This window comes from Cylas formicarius, unplaced genomic scaffold (assembly GCF_029955315.1).
Source record: "Cylas formicarius isolate icCylForm1 unplaced genomic scaffold, icCylForm1.1 PGA_scaffold_10__41_contigs__length_53128322, whole genome shotgun sequence".
NCBI classification, from domain to species: Eukaryota; Metazoa; Arthropoda; class Insecta; order Coleoptera; family Brentidae; genus Cylas; species Cylas formicarius.
In genome coordinates, this window is record NW_026844214.1 from 21,313,197 (window position 1) to 21,326,996 (window position 13,800).

Consider the following 13,800-nt stretch of genomic DNA (forward strand, 5'->3'; position numbering starts at 1 on the left):
AAACCATTAAACAAAACTATAGAACTTTTTAGTTAAATGAAATGATAAATACATCAATAATAAATGCAAGTGGACTTTCATTTAAGAAAAATGAATTTAACCTTAGAGGCTGTAAAAGAGGTCTACCTCATCCATCCTCTAGAATTGTTATAAAACTTATGGGACCTGCGGTCATATTGCGAATTGACAATTCAGCAGTTCGTTCGAATAGAATTCCCCATATATTATTGACTTAAAGAATTCTTCGCACAATTCTGTCTAATATGTATAAGGTTCCCTATGCTTAAAGCCAAAGTGATCACCAGTATCATCTGGCGAACTGTGAGAAGAAGCTCAACTCAAAAATATTAGAAATAATTTAGCTTTAAAAGAGAAACAATTTTGTGTAGAATCCTTAAATTTATGAAAGTCGACTAAAATTAATGATTTCGTGGATACTTGCAAAATCTTTAATGAAAGTGAATCAGAATTAATGTATTTCGTAACGTATTTTCAGATAAAAATACCCACCTTTGACTAGTTATTTTTCTAAAATTCCATACGCCGATGACCTGCATTAATCTAATTCCAAGACAACCGTTCTACTCCCTTCTGTAAAATATCTAACACGCCAATCTAGCGCGAGGAAAGCTTCATTTTACCACGTCAGTTTTGTTTCCCACGGATCTGAACCACTTCGGACATTTTCGTGATTTTACCGCACGGCTTTAATTTTGACGTTTGTCAATTCTGACGGTCATATCAGGAAATGCATTCGAGTTGTTTTGCAAAAATGTACCCACAACCTAACGGTAATAGAAAAAGCATAGTAAGTAACACGTTTATTAAGCACTCGCTCCGCTCGTGCCAAATAAATGTCGTTTACCATACTTGTTGCATAATATACTATTTCAAGAAGCCCTAGTTGCGAATATTTGATTGAATTATGGAGTTAACAATTTAATGGAATACGATTCTTAGTGTTATAAATATTTGAGTATTCGTTTGTGTTCTTCACTTATTTCTTTATATCTAATTTGTATCATGTTTTTTGGGAATATTTCGAACCGAAATCAAGAACGTTGGCCTAAGCTAAATGATTCTTCAATATTTGAATGACCATCCGCATGAAAGGAAGTATGATATGCGGCAGTAGAAATTACATAAACAAGCATTTCTCCAGACGCCTAAAAGATAAAGATAAAGATAGCTTTATTTCCATAAGAGTTGATTTACAAGTGTTGGATATTGTCAGCATAATACGAATGTAAAAGTATAAAATTATCTTAGTATAATTAGTGAATTAATAATAATAAGTAATACTGATAGATAAATAACAAATATATAAAAAATAACATAACGAATCCGTATTAAAAGGTATCACAAGAAAGAAAATCCTTAATATTGTAATAGGCGAGGCGTAGCAATTTGTCTTTAAGAGTGCATTTGAATTTTGTTCGACTAGATATCTCCTTCAGTTCGATAGGCAATTTATTATAAAACTAACCAAAACTGAAGATATACCGAGGTAAGATTTTAATTATTTATGGTTGCAAGATAATTCTGAATTTAAAATATATATATATATATATATATATATATATATATATATATATATATATATATATATATATATATATATATATATATATATATATATATATATATATTATAATTTTATGTATGAATAAAGCTACATTTTTATCTTGACACTACATCGTTGACAGACGGTAAGAGACAATACTCCTCAAGAGTTAATGTTGCTATGGCATTTGAAAAGACTAAATTCCTAGGCCATACCTTTCATTATGAAAATTGGAATGCTGCTAGTTTCCTCAGATTAACGGTGCAATTTACATTTATAACTTAATAAATTAAAATTTTACTATTCGTTGGACCACAGAGACGTTAGGCCCCTTGATTTATTTCTCTGTGGATATACTATGCTAAAAGACCCTCAGACCCGAGAAGAGCTTTGTGATCGTAGCGACAACAGTTAAGCAATGTAATGAGCAACTTTTATTTAATTGTTTTAAAACTTTTTCGTTATCTTTCAAGTTTTTGTATAAAATTCCATTACAATTTACACTTTGTAATCCCAAGTATAACAATTAGAAAACGTTAGGAATTTAGGCATCCAGTTCAGTTGGAGAAAATAATGGAAAATTGGATCTAGTCGTGGATCAAAATCGAATATTTATGCGCGGGCTTACACCGATAATACATAATAATGATAAATATAAAATCTGATGTCAAACGAATGGATCCGAACGGCATCAATTTTTTAAACCGTGAAACCTCCGATATAAAAGAGATTGACGGGATAAATCAAGAAGCCGGTGCACGTCGGCTTCTTTTAACGGATCGACACGCCCACACACAGGGATTACGGGCCTTTATTATTTGACTTCTCGTATCCTTCATCAATCAGTTCGTTTGTTATTTGGGAGACTTCAAAGGACTCTAATTTGCATCCGATTATTGCCAGAATAAAGCCTCAGGACTTTGTCCCTTTTTCTGCGAACCTTTTCACATTCTGGAAACTTCTGTTTAAAAAAGTGTCCCGTCTTTTTTATGACCTTTTTGAATTTGCACGGTATTGAGACCAAATTTTTTCCCGGCAGATTTTCGGCAACTTTTGATTAAAACTGATTGAAAATAGTATATTAAGCAACAAATTTTATAAACGACATTTTAGTCATGAGTTTATTTAGGTACGAGCGGACCGCAACTTAATAAACGTTGTCTAATAAACTAGTGAACAGAGAAATTTATAAATGTGTTACGCACTACACTTCTCTTACGACCATTAGTTTGCGGTTACATTTTTGCAAAACAGTATGAATGAATAAATTCACTGAGTGACGAGTGACGTGACCACCACAACTAAAAATCGTTAAATCAACAATAATAATAATAACGATGCCTTTTATTGCCAAATCAACATTTACATAAATAATGATATAAATAAAGAAAATATTTTAAGAAGCAATACCAATGACTGAGTGGCGAAGCCTAGCTCGCAGTGGCTGCTATTACGCAACCACATATCAGCACTGCGAAGACTTCCGGATTGAAAATTGAGAGAATCAAATTAATTACAATTCAGGTGTAACGTCTCTTACGACTATAACCATATATTATAAATATTGCATGGTATATCCAAAAATACCATCAGTAGTAAAAGAGACTAAACTGCAAAAAGGGTCACAAAGCTTCAACAGTAGGACTCTTTTGCGTCAAAGCATATCTAAGATCAACATTAGCGTTGAATAGTGTAAATGTGGTCGGAGATGATTGGAATTGGGCCATTCCAAAATATACTGACTTATGCGCGAAGATATAGAGATAGAAAAGTACAGGAAGAATAGAAACTGTAATAAATGAACACGAGAAGACTCATTATTTATTGAGTCTGAAACTTATATGCATGGGCAATGGTGGGGGAGGGAGATTTCCTATAAAACACAGGCGTCGCTATGGCAATCTGCCAATTTTGATTAGTTAAAGGCTAGTGGTGTAAAATTTTCTGCAGAAATATTACCAGTCTGTTTTGCTATATTATACTTATGTAATACCTATATGGATAAATATGAATAGAAATTAACAATACATAAATGTGGTAATTTCCTAAAAAAAATATCTTTGTCAAACATATAGGTTGATGATTTGTCTTTTTAAACAAAATCTACTTTTGTTACAATTTAATTACCCTCCTTCACTGTTTTTTATATTAAAAAATAGATTAAAAAAAACAGTAAAAATAATTTTAAAACATGTTCTGAAATTAACCAGTGCATTACTATTAATAGTCTTGCAACCAATAGACATTTCACCCAATATGCACTACATATGATCGAACCAAAAAGACATTTTGATTTTTAAGTTTTAAAAATCTTCTGGATTCCTCCTGCGTCGGTTGTCAATGAATCGAACTAGCTGGCGACTCATCAACAACCGGCGCAGAAGAAATCCAGAAGATTTGTAAATAGTATTACAGTAGCCTGCGGAAGTTTCTTTGAAAAATTTTGTTACTTTTTGTTTAATTTGAATACTTTCCAGTCTATCCAGGTTTAGCAATTAATTTTAATTAGAAATAATATCACTAGGCTGCGAGGAATTATAATTTAAGAAATTCAATATTCTACATTTCTTCCACCACATGTTTTTATTGAGTTAGCACTTTTGTGGCAATTTTGATTTGTTCAAGAATCGTAATTTGGTTGATTTCCTCCAGACATTGTGGACTATTTGGTTGTACCATAGTCATTTTAAATTTCATTTATTTTTTCAGAAAACCTAAATGTCATTAGGTAAGCACAACAAGTTTATTCGTTTTTTTTTTTTTGAGAGAAAAGTAGCTTGACATGTTATTTTATTTGTTAAAATGTTGAGAGTTTCACTGTAAGGTTAATAAGTTTATTTAAGCTATCGGTATCAAGAAACATCCGAATTGCCTTCTGACTGTTCATGTTTACACCTCTCATATGGCATTTTTCCTTTGGACAGTGGACAACGAATTGCTGACGAATCGGCTTGCAAACATCATATCCAGAGAAGAGAAAAATACTTAATCTAGTTTAGGACCATGTTTTCTAACTTAAAAAAATAAAAATGTTAAACGATGTAAAATAGCTAACCCAGGCTTATGAATTTTTTAGAATTCCTCAAGTAATTAATACTTAACTTGCTTTACGATCCAGTTTCAGACAGACACAGACAGTAAAGCTTTCGACAAAATATGAAGTAATTGTATAAATAACAGAATTTACACTCCAATTACTAAATTCCAAAGAAAAAAAACTGTTGCGAAAGATTTGCTTGAAAAAAAAAATCTAGTAAAAATCGTAACTAATACTACAGATATGAAAATGTTTACCTGGTAGCTGATAGGAAAGGTCTGTACGGGGGATTAGATCATGACGGACGACAGCGCATTTAACGAATTTCTTTCCGTTTTCTTTGCTAAAACTGACCAACGAAAGCGAACCCCCAAAATTCTCTTCAAAGTCAAATAAACATTCGGGACAAACATAGCATATTTACACTTCCCGCTTACCAAATCCGACTAATTAATTCGAAATATCTAAAAGGATTTGCATACCTTGGTCCTTCGTAGTTGTCTCTTCCCTTTGTACCACGTAATTATCGCCGGGGGACGCGATCCTGCCGACTCGCAGGACACCTCGTATCTCTTGTCCGCGACCAGCGGGCTCTGCGTTCTCAGGATGTTTATAGTCAGCGGCTTAACTGAAAACGAAAACAGTCCTGGTTCAGACTAAACGCTGAGGATTATATGTGCCGGTTATCTCGACATTTGCAGTCTCTCCAATTTACATCTCTACATATGCACACGTTCCCAAAAATGAAAACGTATTCCCATTTCTGTGTTCGGTTCAATTTTTTTGATACTTGGAATTTATAGTTCCTATTTAATTAATTCTGTAGTTCTTCATAAGCCAAAAAGAAAAGGCAGAATAACTTAATTTACGATATTTATTAGAATTCAATATGATTGGCGTACCATTGTCAATTATAATACCCCATGACCAGACATAATAACCAAGAGGTCGGTTTTTGAAAAATTGGTTATTAGAAACTTTGATTCTGCTCCGTTGAACCAAAATATTTTGAACGACGCAACGTTGCAGTTTTTTAAATATAACATGATTGTTTTTTATTTCGGTCACAGATTGCGAAAGCCGTTTATATTTGTTATAAATTTGTCTCATATAGTATACACAAAAAGGCTCAGCCTTCTTTTTTTCTCACCTCATGTAAATAATAAATTAATAAATAGTGCCCTTATTTACTAAGTGGATTGAAACAATGAGTTATACATGAAGCGGAAATGTTCAAGTAAAAAATTCCTACAAATGTCTTAGTTTAGAGTAGCTATTTTCGTTAGTTTGGTTTTGGTTGATCTGGTTTGGTTAGATCGTTACCACATATGAAAGATTTCTTGCTCATTTTAATTTTAAAAATTAAGTTAAGGGGGTTTGAGGTTTTTCCAAAAACAATTATTTTTATTAAAAACCAAGGAGTGTGCGGCCAAACACAATACAATATTATTAAATCAATATTTATTTTATCAGCAGCAGTAAAAAAATCAAATGTCTTGTCGGGAAATTAAATGTAGGTTTGCTTGTCATCAGCAAATCGATGTCTAGAACTATATTCTAATGTGGTTTAGAAATCTGCTGTATAGATAGGAAAGAACACAGTATTTAATGAGCTTTCGTTGTTTTGTGAGCTCTGACCTCATTCGCCAAATACAAAATAAGCAAATTTTCAAACGAATATTTTTTGATTCAACGTATCGAAAGCCCTACTGCAATTTATTAAAAATAAACACGTTACATTTTTATCATCTTGTGCTTTAAAAATGTTTTCAGTGACTTTGTTGTTTGATCTAAAACCGGATTGAATGGGAGAATGTATCTAAGTGAGTTTTTTAATAAAAAAAATTGTACAATAAATTTTCTCAAGAGCTTTGAACTTAGTTAACAAAATCCTGATAGATCAAAAACCGGATGACTCAGATGGATTCTGTTTGTTCTGGGAATAAGAAATATATTCGATATTTTTTTTACATTTTTTGGATACAGTAATTAAAGAGGTGCGTCAGTTAAAATGGGAAAATGAATTCAATAATACAATAGAATGAGTTTTTCTAATATATTTTTTTAACATTACTTTGAAACGCTTTAAATATTTGAACGTATTTATTTTATTTTCCAAGTTATTAAAAGTAAGAGGGAGTTTAGGTAAGAAGAGATATTAACAAATTAATAAATTTTTCGATCAAGTTATTGCAATCACTTTCCCTCTAATACAGAGTTATCTTAAACACGAAATATTATCTGCAAATGCTGTAATTAGTGGATTCGGATCTATAGCGTCAAATAGGCTCGAACCCTGAGGTACTCAGGTTAAAATATTTAACATATATAACATATCTAGAGAAATGTGTTTATTTCGATCAATTGAAAGATCCACCAAAAAAAAACATATTCTTTGCCTCTAAGATTTATAATAAGTTTTCAAGCCAGGTACAGTTATTTTTCGATACAATCGAGCAGGCGGGCACTGAAAATATTTTAGTTCGATAGAGGAAAGTCAAAAAAAACCTCTGCGACCAAATTTTCCCAAAAGGTCTAATGGTCCTAATCATTGTTTTATAATAATTATTATGAACTGCTTTCCACCAAGTCATTCGGCCCGTTATTTTGTCAGCTTTTCCATAGCACTCAAACCGTCAAACGGAGTCATTATCTTCAGCGCTCTGCAATAATGTGGTACGTGGACGGAAGCATCACGGCAACGGCCCAAACTTTGATAAAAGAGCCATAAATTGATTGATACGTACACCGTTCGGTAATTTCATAATCGGCGTTGTCGTAATTCAATTGCACATCTAAGCACATCGAAATCGATGATGTTGCACACGCGGTACGCGTACGTATTGCCCGTCCGTTGTCGATAAAATAACGCTGAAGCTGAAGCAGCTTCAGCATCACCGGAACGCGATTTTGTATAGCTGCATGTCGCTCGCTGTGAACGAATGTAATCGAGATTAATTGATATTAACCTGCTATAAATTACGCGCGTGTTGCAATATTGAAGCAGGACGGGTGAATAAACAATTATTACGTCCGACAATGGCCGAGATATGACATATTTCACCAGCGAACAATGCCGTTTAATGGGATTTGCTTGGAGTTTTTCGACGAAAAAATTTTTTTTCGACAGGAAACTTTTTTTTTATTTTTTGTGACCGCGACGATTCGATCGCGCGCTGAAATTTATATCATGGCGAAGGTTTGCTGAAATGAATTTTTTATAATCAAATAAAAGAAAATAAATGTTTCGTTTACTCTTACCAAAGTTGACAGACATATATGGCGATTCACGGTGAATTACAGGTTAAACGTTAATGGTCAACGAAACGTAAATTTGGTGGTTTACATAAACCATCTATCGCTCTAATATAAACGTCGTATTAAAATCACGGACCACTAAAATTTGGGTCAACTCCGTTTTGTCGCGAATTGCCGACTGGATTTTAATACATATAAACTCAAACATATTAAGAAAAACAACTTTATTTAAATTTAAGTTTAACACATTCTGTTTAAGTCAATGTATAGCTCAGCATCTTGCTTCTTTCATTCAAGGCTATATCTCAGTTATTAAAGAAATACAAAATTATATATCAAATGAATAACTTCTACAGATTACAAGAGGAATTTTATAATACCAGATCATATCTTGGACCTGCTAATGTGTTGATGTAGCAAACATTACCAGGGCAATTTGGACAAATATCGATCAACAAAGATTAAAGTAAAAGTCGTCGGTATCAATCGATTATAATATGCATGGGAGGAAACACCTGATATTGAGTTTTTATTTAGTTGTTCAAAGAAACTTCCACAGAATCCACAAAACTTCCAGAGAATCTTCTGCATGCAAATGCATTCGTCCTGGGTCGGTTGTTGTTTCAGCCAACAGGATGATTGGCGAAACGTCAGCAAGTTCAATTTAACAACACCCAACGAAGCAGAAATCCAGATGTAACTAAAAAAAGGAAAATGCTGGGTGTTAGGTTCTCGGAACCATAACTAAAAGCGCTGGATTTTTAATTTATATTAACTGAAAATTTAAAACCACACAATCTCAATGCACTTCACTTCCGTGACTTTTTCTTCTCCCAGAGGCGCACCTGGGTCGTATACAGTCTCCTCCTCCACTTACACAATTTAAATTTTTGAACATTTGATCGGAAAACTGAGGTGGTAAACCAGTTTTTAATCGCACAGAACGAGAGATTCTCAATTTTTTGGACGTGCGCATCTAGCATCCTTTTATGATATATAATTAACATTATATGGTGCGCAATTAAAACTAAAATTTGCGGGAACACTTCGAAAAGATAGGGGAATTCTCACAGAATGTGACAAACATTAAGTATAAAACTGTTTTTTTTAAATACCCTGTATATGTCTAAAATTTAAATTTAAAGAACAATCCTTTTTGTAATATCGTATCCTAAGGATATGTTCAGCGATACGACGTGGCCGTTTTTTCGAAAAAGTAGAATCAGTTATTATATTTTAAATGGGTTGAATATTATTGGACTTTCACATTTTTGTTAATTTTGAAAAATTAATTATTTTCCCGACTTTTGTGTTCAAAACAACAAGCCATATTTGAACTCCTAGAGAGCTGAAATTTTGGTTTTATGTAAATGATAAATACCGGTGTATTTTATCAACTATTCTAGAAAAAAATTAAAAACCTCGTCAAATGATATATCATGTTCCTATACCTAAATATTAAGAACACCGAAGTAATAGCGAGTTTCTGTAAAAATTGGAGTAATTGTCATATTTGCCATGGTTTATTATTATTATTGTAAAAGTCTCCGAAAAGATCATAACGGGTGAAAGGGAGAACTACTCAAAAAAAGATTTCATGAATTAGTTTATTTTTCACGAAAGATGTGTCCAAATAATGGCAAGAACGTGCAGACAGTAAAATAAAGTGTATTCTGATGTAGAGCAATGAACAAAAATCACAAAATAATTTTATTGATTGTAGAGCAAAAATAAGTTTCGTAGTCACGCTAAATAACAAATGCGAGAAAATTGCATTTGCAAATGCTGGCCACTGGCTTCTGAACGGTACAGTTGTTTTGTAAACGTTCCTCTTTAAATTACATTCTAAATAAAAACCAGAGTTGTATGATCGGGTTACTTACTTTTAGTCGAAACCATCATGCGATTTTTGCAACGATAGGTTGTCCGAAAAATCTACTACTGATTTTAAAGTTTGCAGAAATTTTTCAGAAAGTAATGCTTCATTTTTGAGAGGACAAACAGTAGTGAGGTTTACAAAATTAATAATTCAAAGAAATTAACATAGATTCCATAAACCGGAACATATGACAAAAATTTGGTACAGCCACTCGACTAGCAGGTTTGGATGTCGAGAAGTCATAGGGCAAAGTTTGAATAAGTTTGAAAATTTTAAAAAAATGCAATAAGATCTCAATCCGAACATCAACAAAAATAAAAGAAAATTTTTCTTGGTATCCGATATGTTTAACAATATATAACAAATAATGTTTATTTTGTCTGTTAAAAATGCTCTCCCTAGGTAAAGATCATCTGGGGTAAAGATCAGAAACGTTTTACAAAATCCAATTCTATTTAGATAATCCTGTGAGTTCTGTGCTTGAACTTTGGTAAAATTACGCATTATGCTCAATAACTTTAATTATTTTAATTTAAATTATTTTGTAATATTCAAAACTAATTCTCGTTTATTTTATTTCCCATGTTCTTGTTATAATTTCACCGCATTGTGGATAAAAAATAAACAGATTCACAAACTATCTCAGAATATATTAATAATACCCCATTAACTGTCAAATTTTGTAAATTTTCAGTAGAATGGATTGAAAATTTCGTGCTTTTTGTCTTCTATAGGGTGTTCCATTGGATGAAATTTCTTCTTCTTCTTATTTTAAGACTATGTCTTGTGTTTTCAAGGAAGCAGCTGTGGTGCGCCCAATACCTTGTCCTAGTTGTATTTGTGGTACAGTGTATTGTCAGAAGTTAAGAAGAAGACGAGTGAGAACGGCGAAATGAGTAACTGTGGGGGGTAAGAAGACGGTAGCGGGATACGCTACGCGCTCATTTGGCGAGTATTATTTTGTTAATTTGTCTTGTTAAATTACCAAATGTGTAAGCGTGTAATTCAGTTTTGAATGGAAAATAGAAAGTACGACATCAGTTGTTGTTTATTTCCGATTGGCTAGCCGAGGCAACACACAGCCTAAGTTGTGACTCCGAGGTCCAGCTCTCATACCAGCGCTTTGGTGGTCTTCCGGGAGGGCTGCTTGTCTTGGGTCTCTCTTCCTTTGCGATTTTCGCCAGTCGATCGTCTTCCATTCTATTGACATGATCTCTCCATGCTCTTCTTCTAGTTCTGGCCCATCTCACTATATCCGGAACGTCACACATTCTTCTAATTTCATTGCTCCTTATTCTGTCTCTTAGCGCTTGTGTGCCTGTGATTGAGCGTAATGTCTTCATCTCGGTCGTTCTAAGAATCTGTTTAGCAGCTGCAGTCTCCGCCCTCGTTTCTATGGCGTATGTCATAACTGGTCTAACACAAGTTTTATAATCCGCGTTTTGCTTTCGATACTAAGTATTTATTCCTCCATATCACGGTTCGAAGGAATCCCGATATCCTAGATGCTACTATTGTTTACATTTTTACTTCTTGTTTCAGGTTCCTATTGCTCGTGATGTTAACCCCTAGATACTTAAAAGACATAACCTGCTCCACACTTTTATTATAAATTGCCAGTTTGCATCTTCTGGGTTCTCTCGCTATTGTCAAGGATTGTGTCTTCTGTGTCTATATGATCATATTGAATTTTCCTGCAGCTGTTTCGAATCTGTGTAGTAGTTTTTGCAGATTATTCTCATCTTCCGAAATCACAACCGCATCATCAGCGTAGCAAATTATCTCAAACTCATGTTTTCCCATTCTGTATCCTCTGCCTGCAGTTTTGACTTCTTTTATTATTTCGTCCATTATAATGTTGAAGAGTAGTGGACTGAGGCTATCTCCTTGTCTGATCCCTGTTGATACTGTATTTTACTGGAGAGTTCGTTGTTTACCTTTACATACGTGCTATTTCCGCTGTTCATGTCCCGAATGATGTCTATTGTCCTTTGGTTTACGTCTCGTTCTTTTAGCAGCTCAATGACGTCATGTAATCTCACTCTATGAAATGATTTTGTTAAATCTATTCATAGATTTAACAAAATCATTTCATAGAGCTTCAGCACTTATACGCGGTTTTATTGTATTCTATGGACTTTTCGGCAATCTGTCTTGAAATGAATACAGCGTCTATGGTCGATCTATTTTGTCTGAATTCCTGCTGTTCTTCGCTGATACCACTACTTGAGACTTCTTCTGTAATAATTTTTGTTAATAATTTTGAAGTCGTGTTTAGGAGGCTGATCCCTCTATAATTATTTGGTTCTTTCTTTTCCCCTTTTTTGAAAACAGGGATCGTTATGCTTACTTCTCATTCCTCTGGTAGTTTTCTCTGGTCGTATATCTTATTAAACCGGACATGCATTTGGTCTATTGGGTAAAATTTAAGTTTCCTTATCTTTGTTTCCATCGGTATCATCGAACTTTTACGTTTGACTTGTATATTACATAGTGAATTTATCTAAATAAAATTATTGCATGAAATATTCGTAACTGGAGCCAAAGAAAAAAACAACACAAACTTGATCGAATATGGGGAACTATGGTGGAAGACACAATACTGACTTTTTGAACCCTAACTAACTGTTTACTAGAAACCAGTTAATTAAGTCGATATTTAGATATATTTTCTTTAAAATTATGTACGCTGTTTAATTTAACAGCATATTGCAATAAATTTGTGTCACACGCACAGTGTAGGTTGAAATAGCAGCGAAATCGAATTAAATTGTCACCACACAATTTGATGCTTGAATTTAGTTTTAATTAATTTAATTTAATTATTATTTAGTTACAATATTTGTCAGCAAGGATAATATCTGAATCAAACTGTTGGGTTACGCAACAAATTTTTGTATAAATTTGTCCGTCCAAAACTGTATTACCTAGATCATTCTCGTTCAACCAATCCTGTAATTCTTTGTCGCTCATTGAATTTACCCAGTTCGTAAAGTAATGATCATGCCCTGATTTACCCAAGATTCCTGATGGAAGATATAACGGATTGAAGCGAATTCAAAGCGTGGCTTCATCAAGAGTTTCGCACACCAGTTTGGGGAAAACGTAATTGGCACGTAATTCCAAAACTTCCAAAAGTAGAAAGAAAATGTTTGACTCGCGACGTATGCGAAATATTTCAGGTCGCACCGATCGCTAAGTGAAGTAGACAGGTTATTGGAAAAAAATGGAAAGTTCTCGCAGAAGTAAAGGATGGAAAACAAAGAGACAAAGTACGACTGGGTAGTACATTGTTAAGGCGTTAATATTTCAACAATATTTAAATTATATCGAGAAACCAAAGCAATTCCTAAATTAAATAACAAGAATGGTAAAAAAAACATTAATTTCTATGCGCCGAGAAACCATTGATAAAGATGCTAAACTTAAGAAAGAGAAAAAAAAATACAAATAGAGAAATGGGGACAGATCACCAACACTATACTTACGGATGAGATCCAAAATGACATTCGCTTCCTTAGGCTCAGTAAGTTTCGTGTTCTGTGCTTGGCAGGTAAATATCGCGTCCAAATCTTTCCTTGCCACAGATGGCCATATCAGTCGGTTCTCTATCACGTCTCCAGCGTTATGCTCATACTCTGCGTCCACGACAATCCCATTGACTAGCCATCGTACCGTAGGTTGTGGATGACCACCCACTGCTCTGCAGGTCAAAGTAATATCGTCTCCAACCTCATGGGGTCCAATGGTGCCGTTTAGAAGACGACCCCATTTGTCGAGGAGTATTGGAGCTTCAGGTGGAACTGAAAAAAAAAAAGTTTGCTGTTAGTAAATAATGGAATGAAAATCTTACTATTATTGTGCCTTGCATCACTTATTGATATTTTAGTAGTAGTTTATGTCCTGCCTATTAAAAATATTTCACTGAAATTTAAATAATTTTGATAAACACCATTTTGATTTAGTAATTGAAGAAGTTTATCAACATGTTGCATACGAACATTTTTGCAACATTTTTGCAAAAAAAGCACGAATACCTTTACTTCAGAACCGATACTAGAG

At 33.6% G+C, this 13,800-nt stretch overlaps 1 protein-coding gene across 1 annotated transcript in view; it reads right to left on the reverse strand.

Moving 5' to 3' along the window:
- Positions 1-13,800, reverse strand: part of LOC132700937 (nephrin) — a 746,572-nt gene that overhangs the window by 34,728 nt on the left and 698,044 nt on the right. The window contains exons 4-5 of the mRNA XM_060668540.1: positions 13,227-13,541; positions 5,084-5,229 (exon numbers count right to left, since the gene is read on the reverse strand). Coding sequence (XP_060524523.1) covers positions 5,084-5,229; positions 13,227-13,541 — 461 coding nt within the window. The remainder of the gene's footprint in view (positions 1-5,083; positions 5,230-13,226; positions 13,542-13,800) is intronic.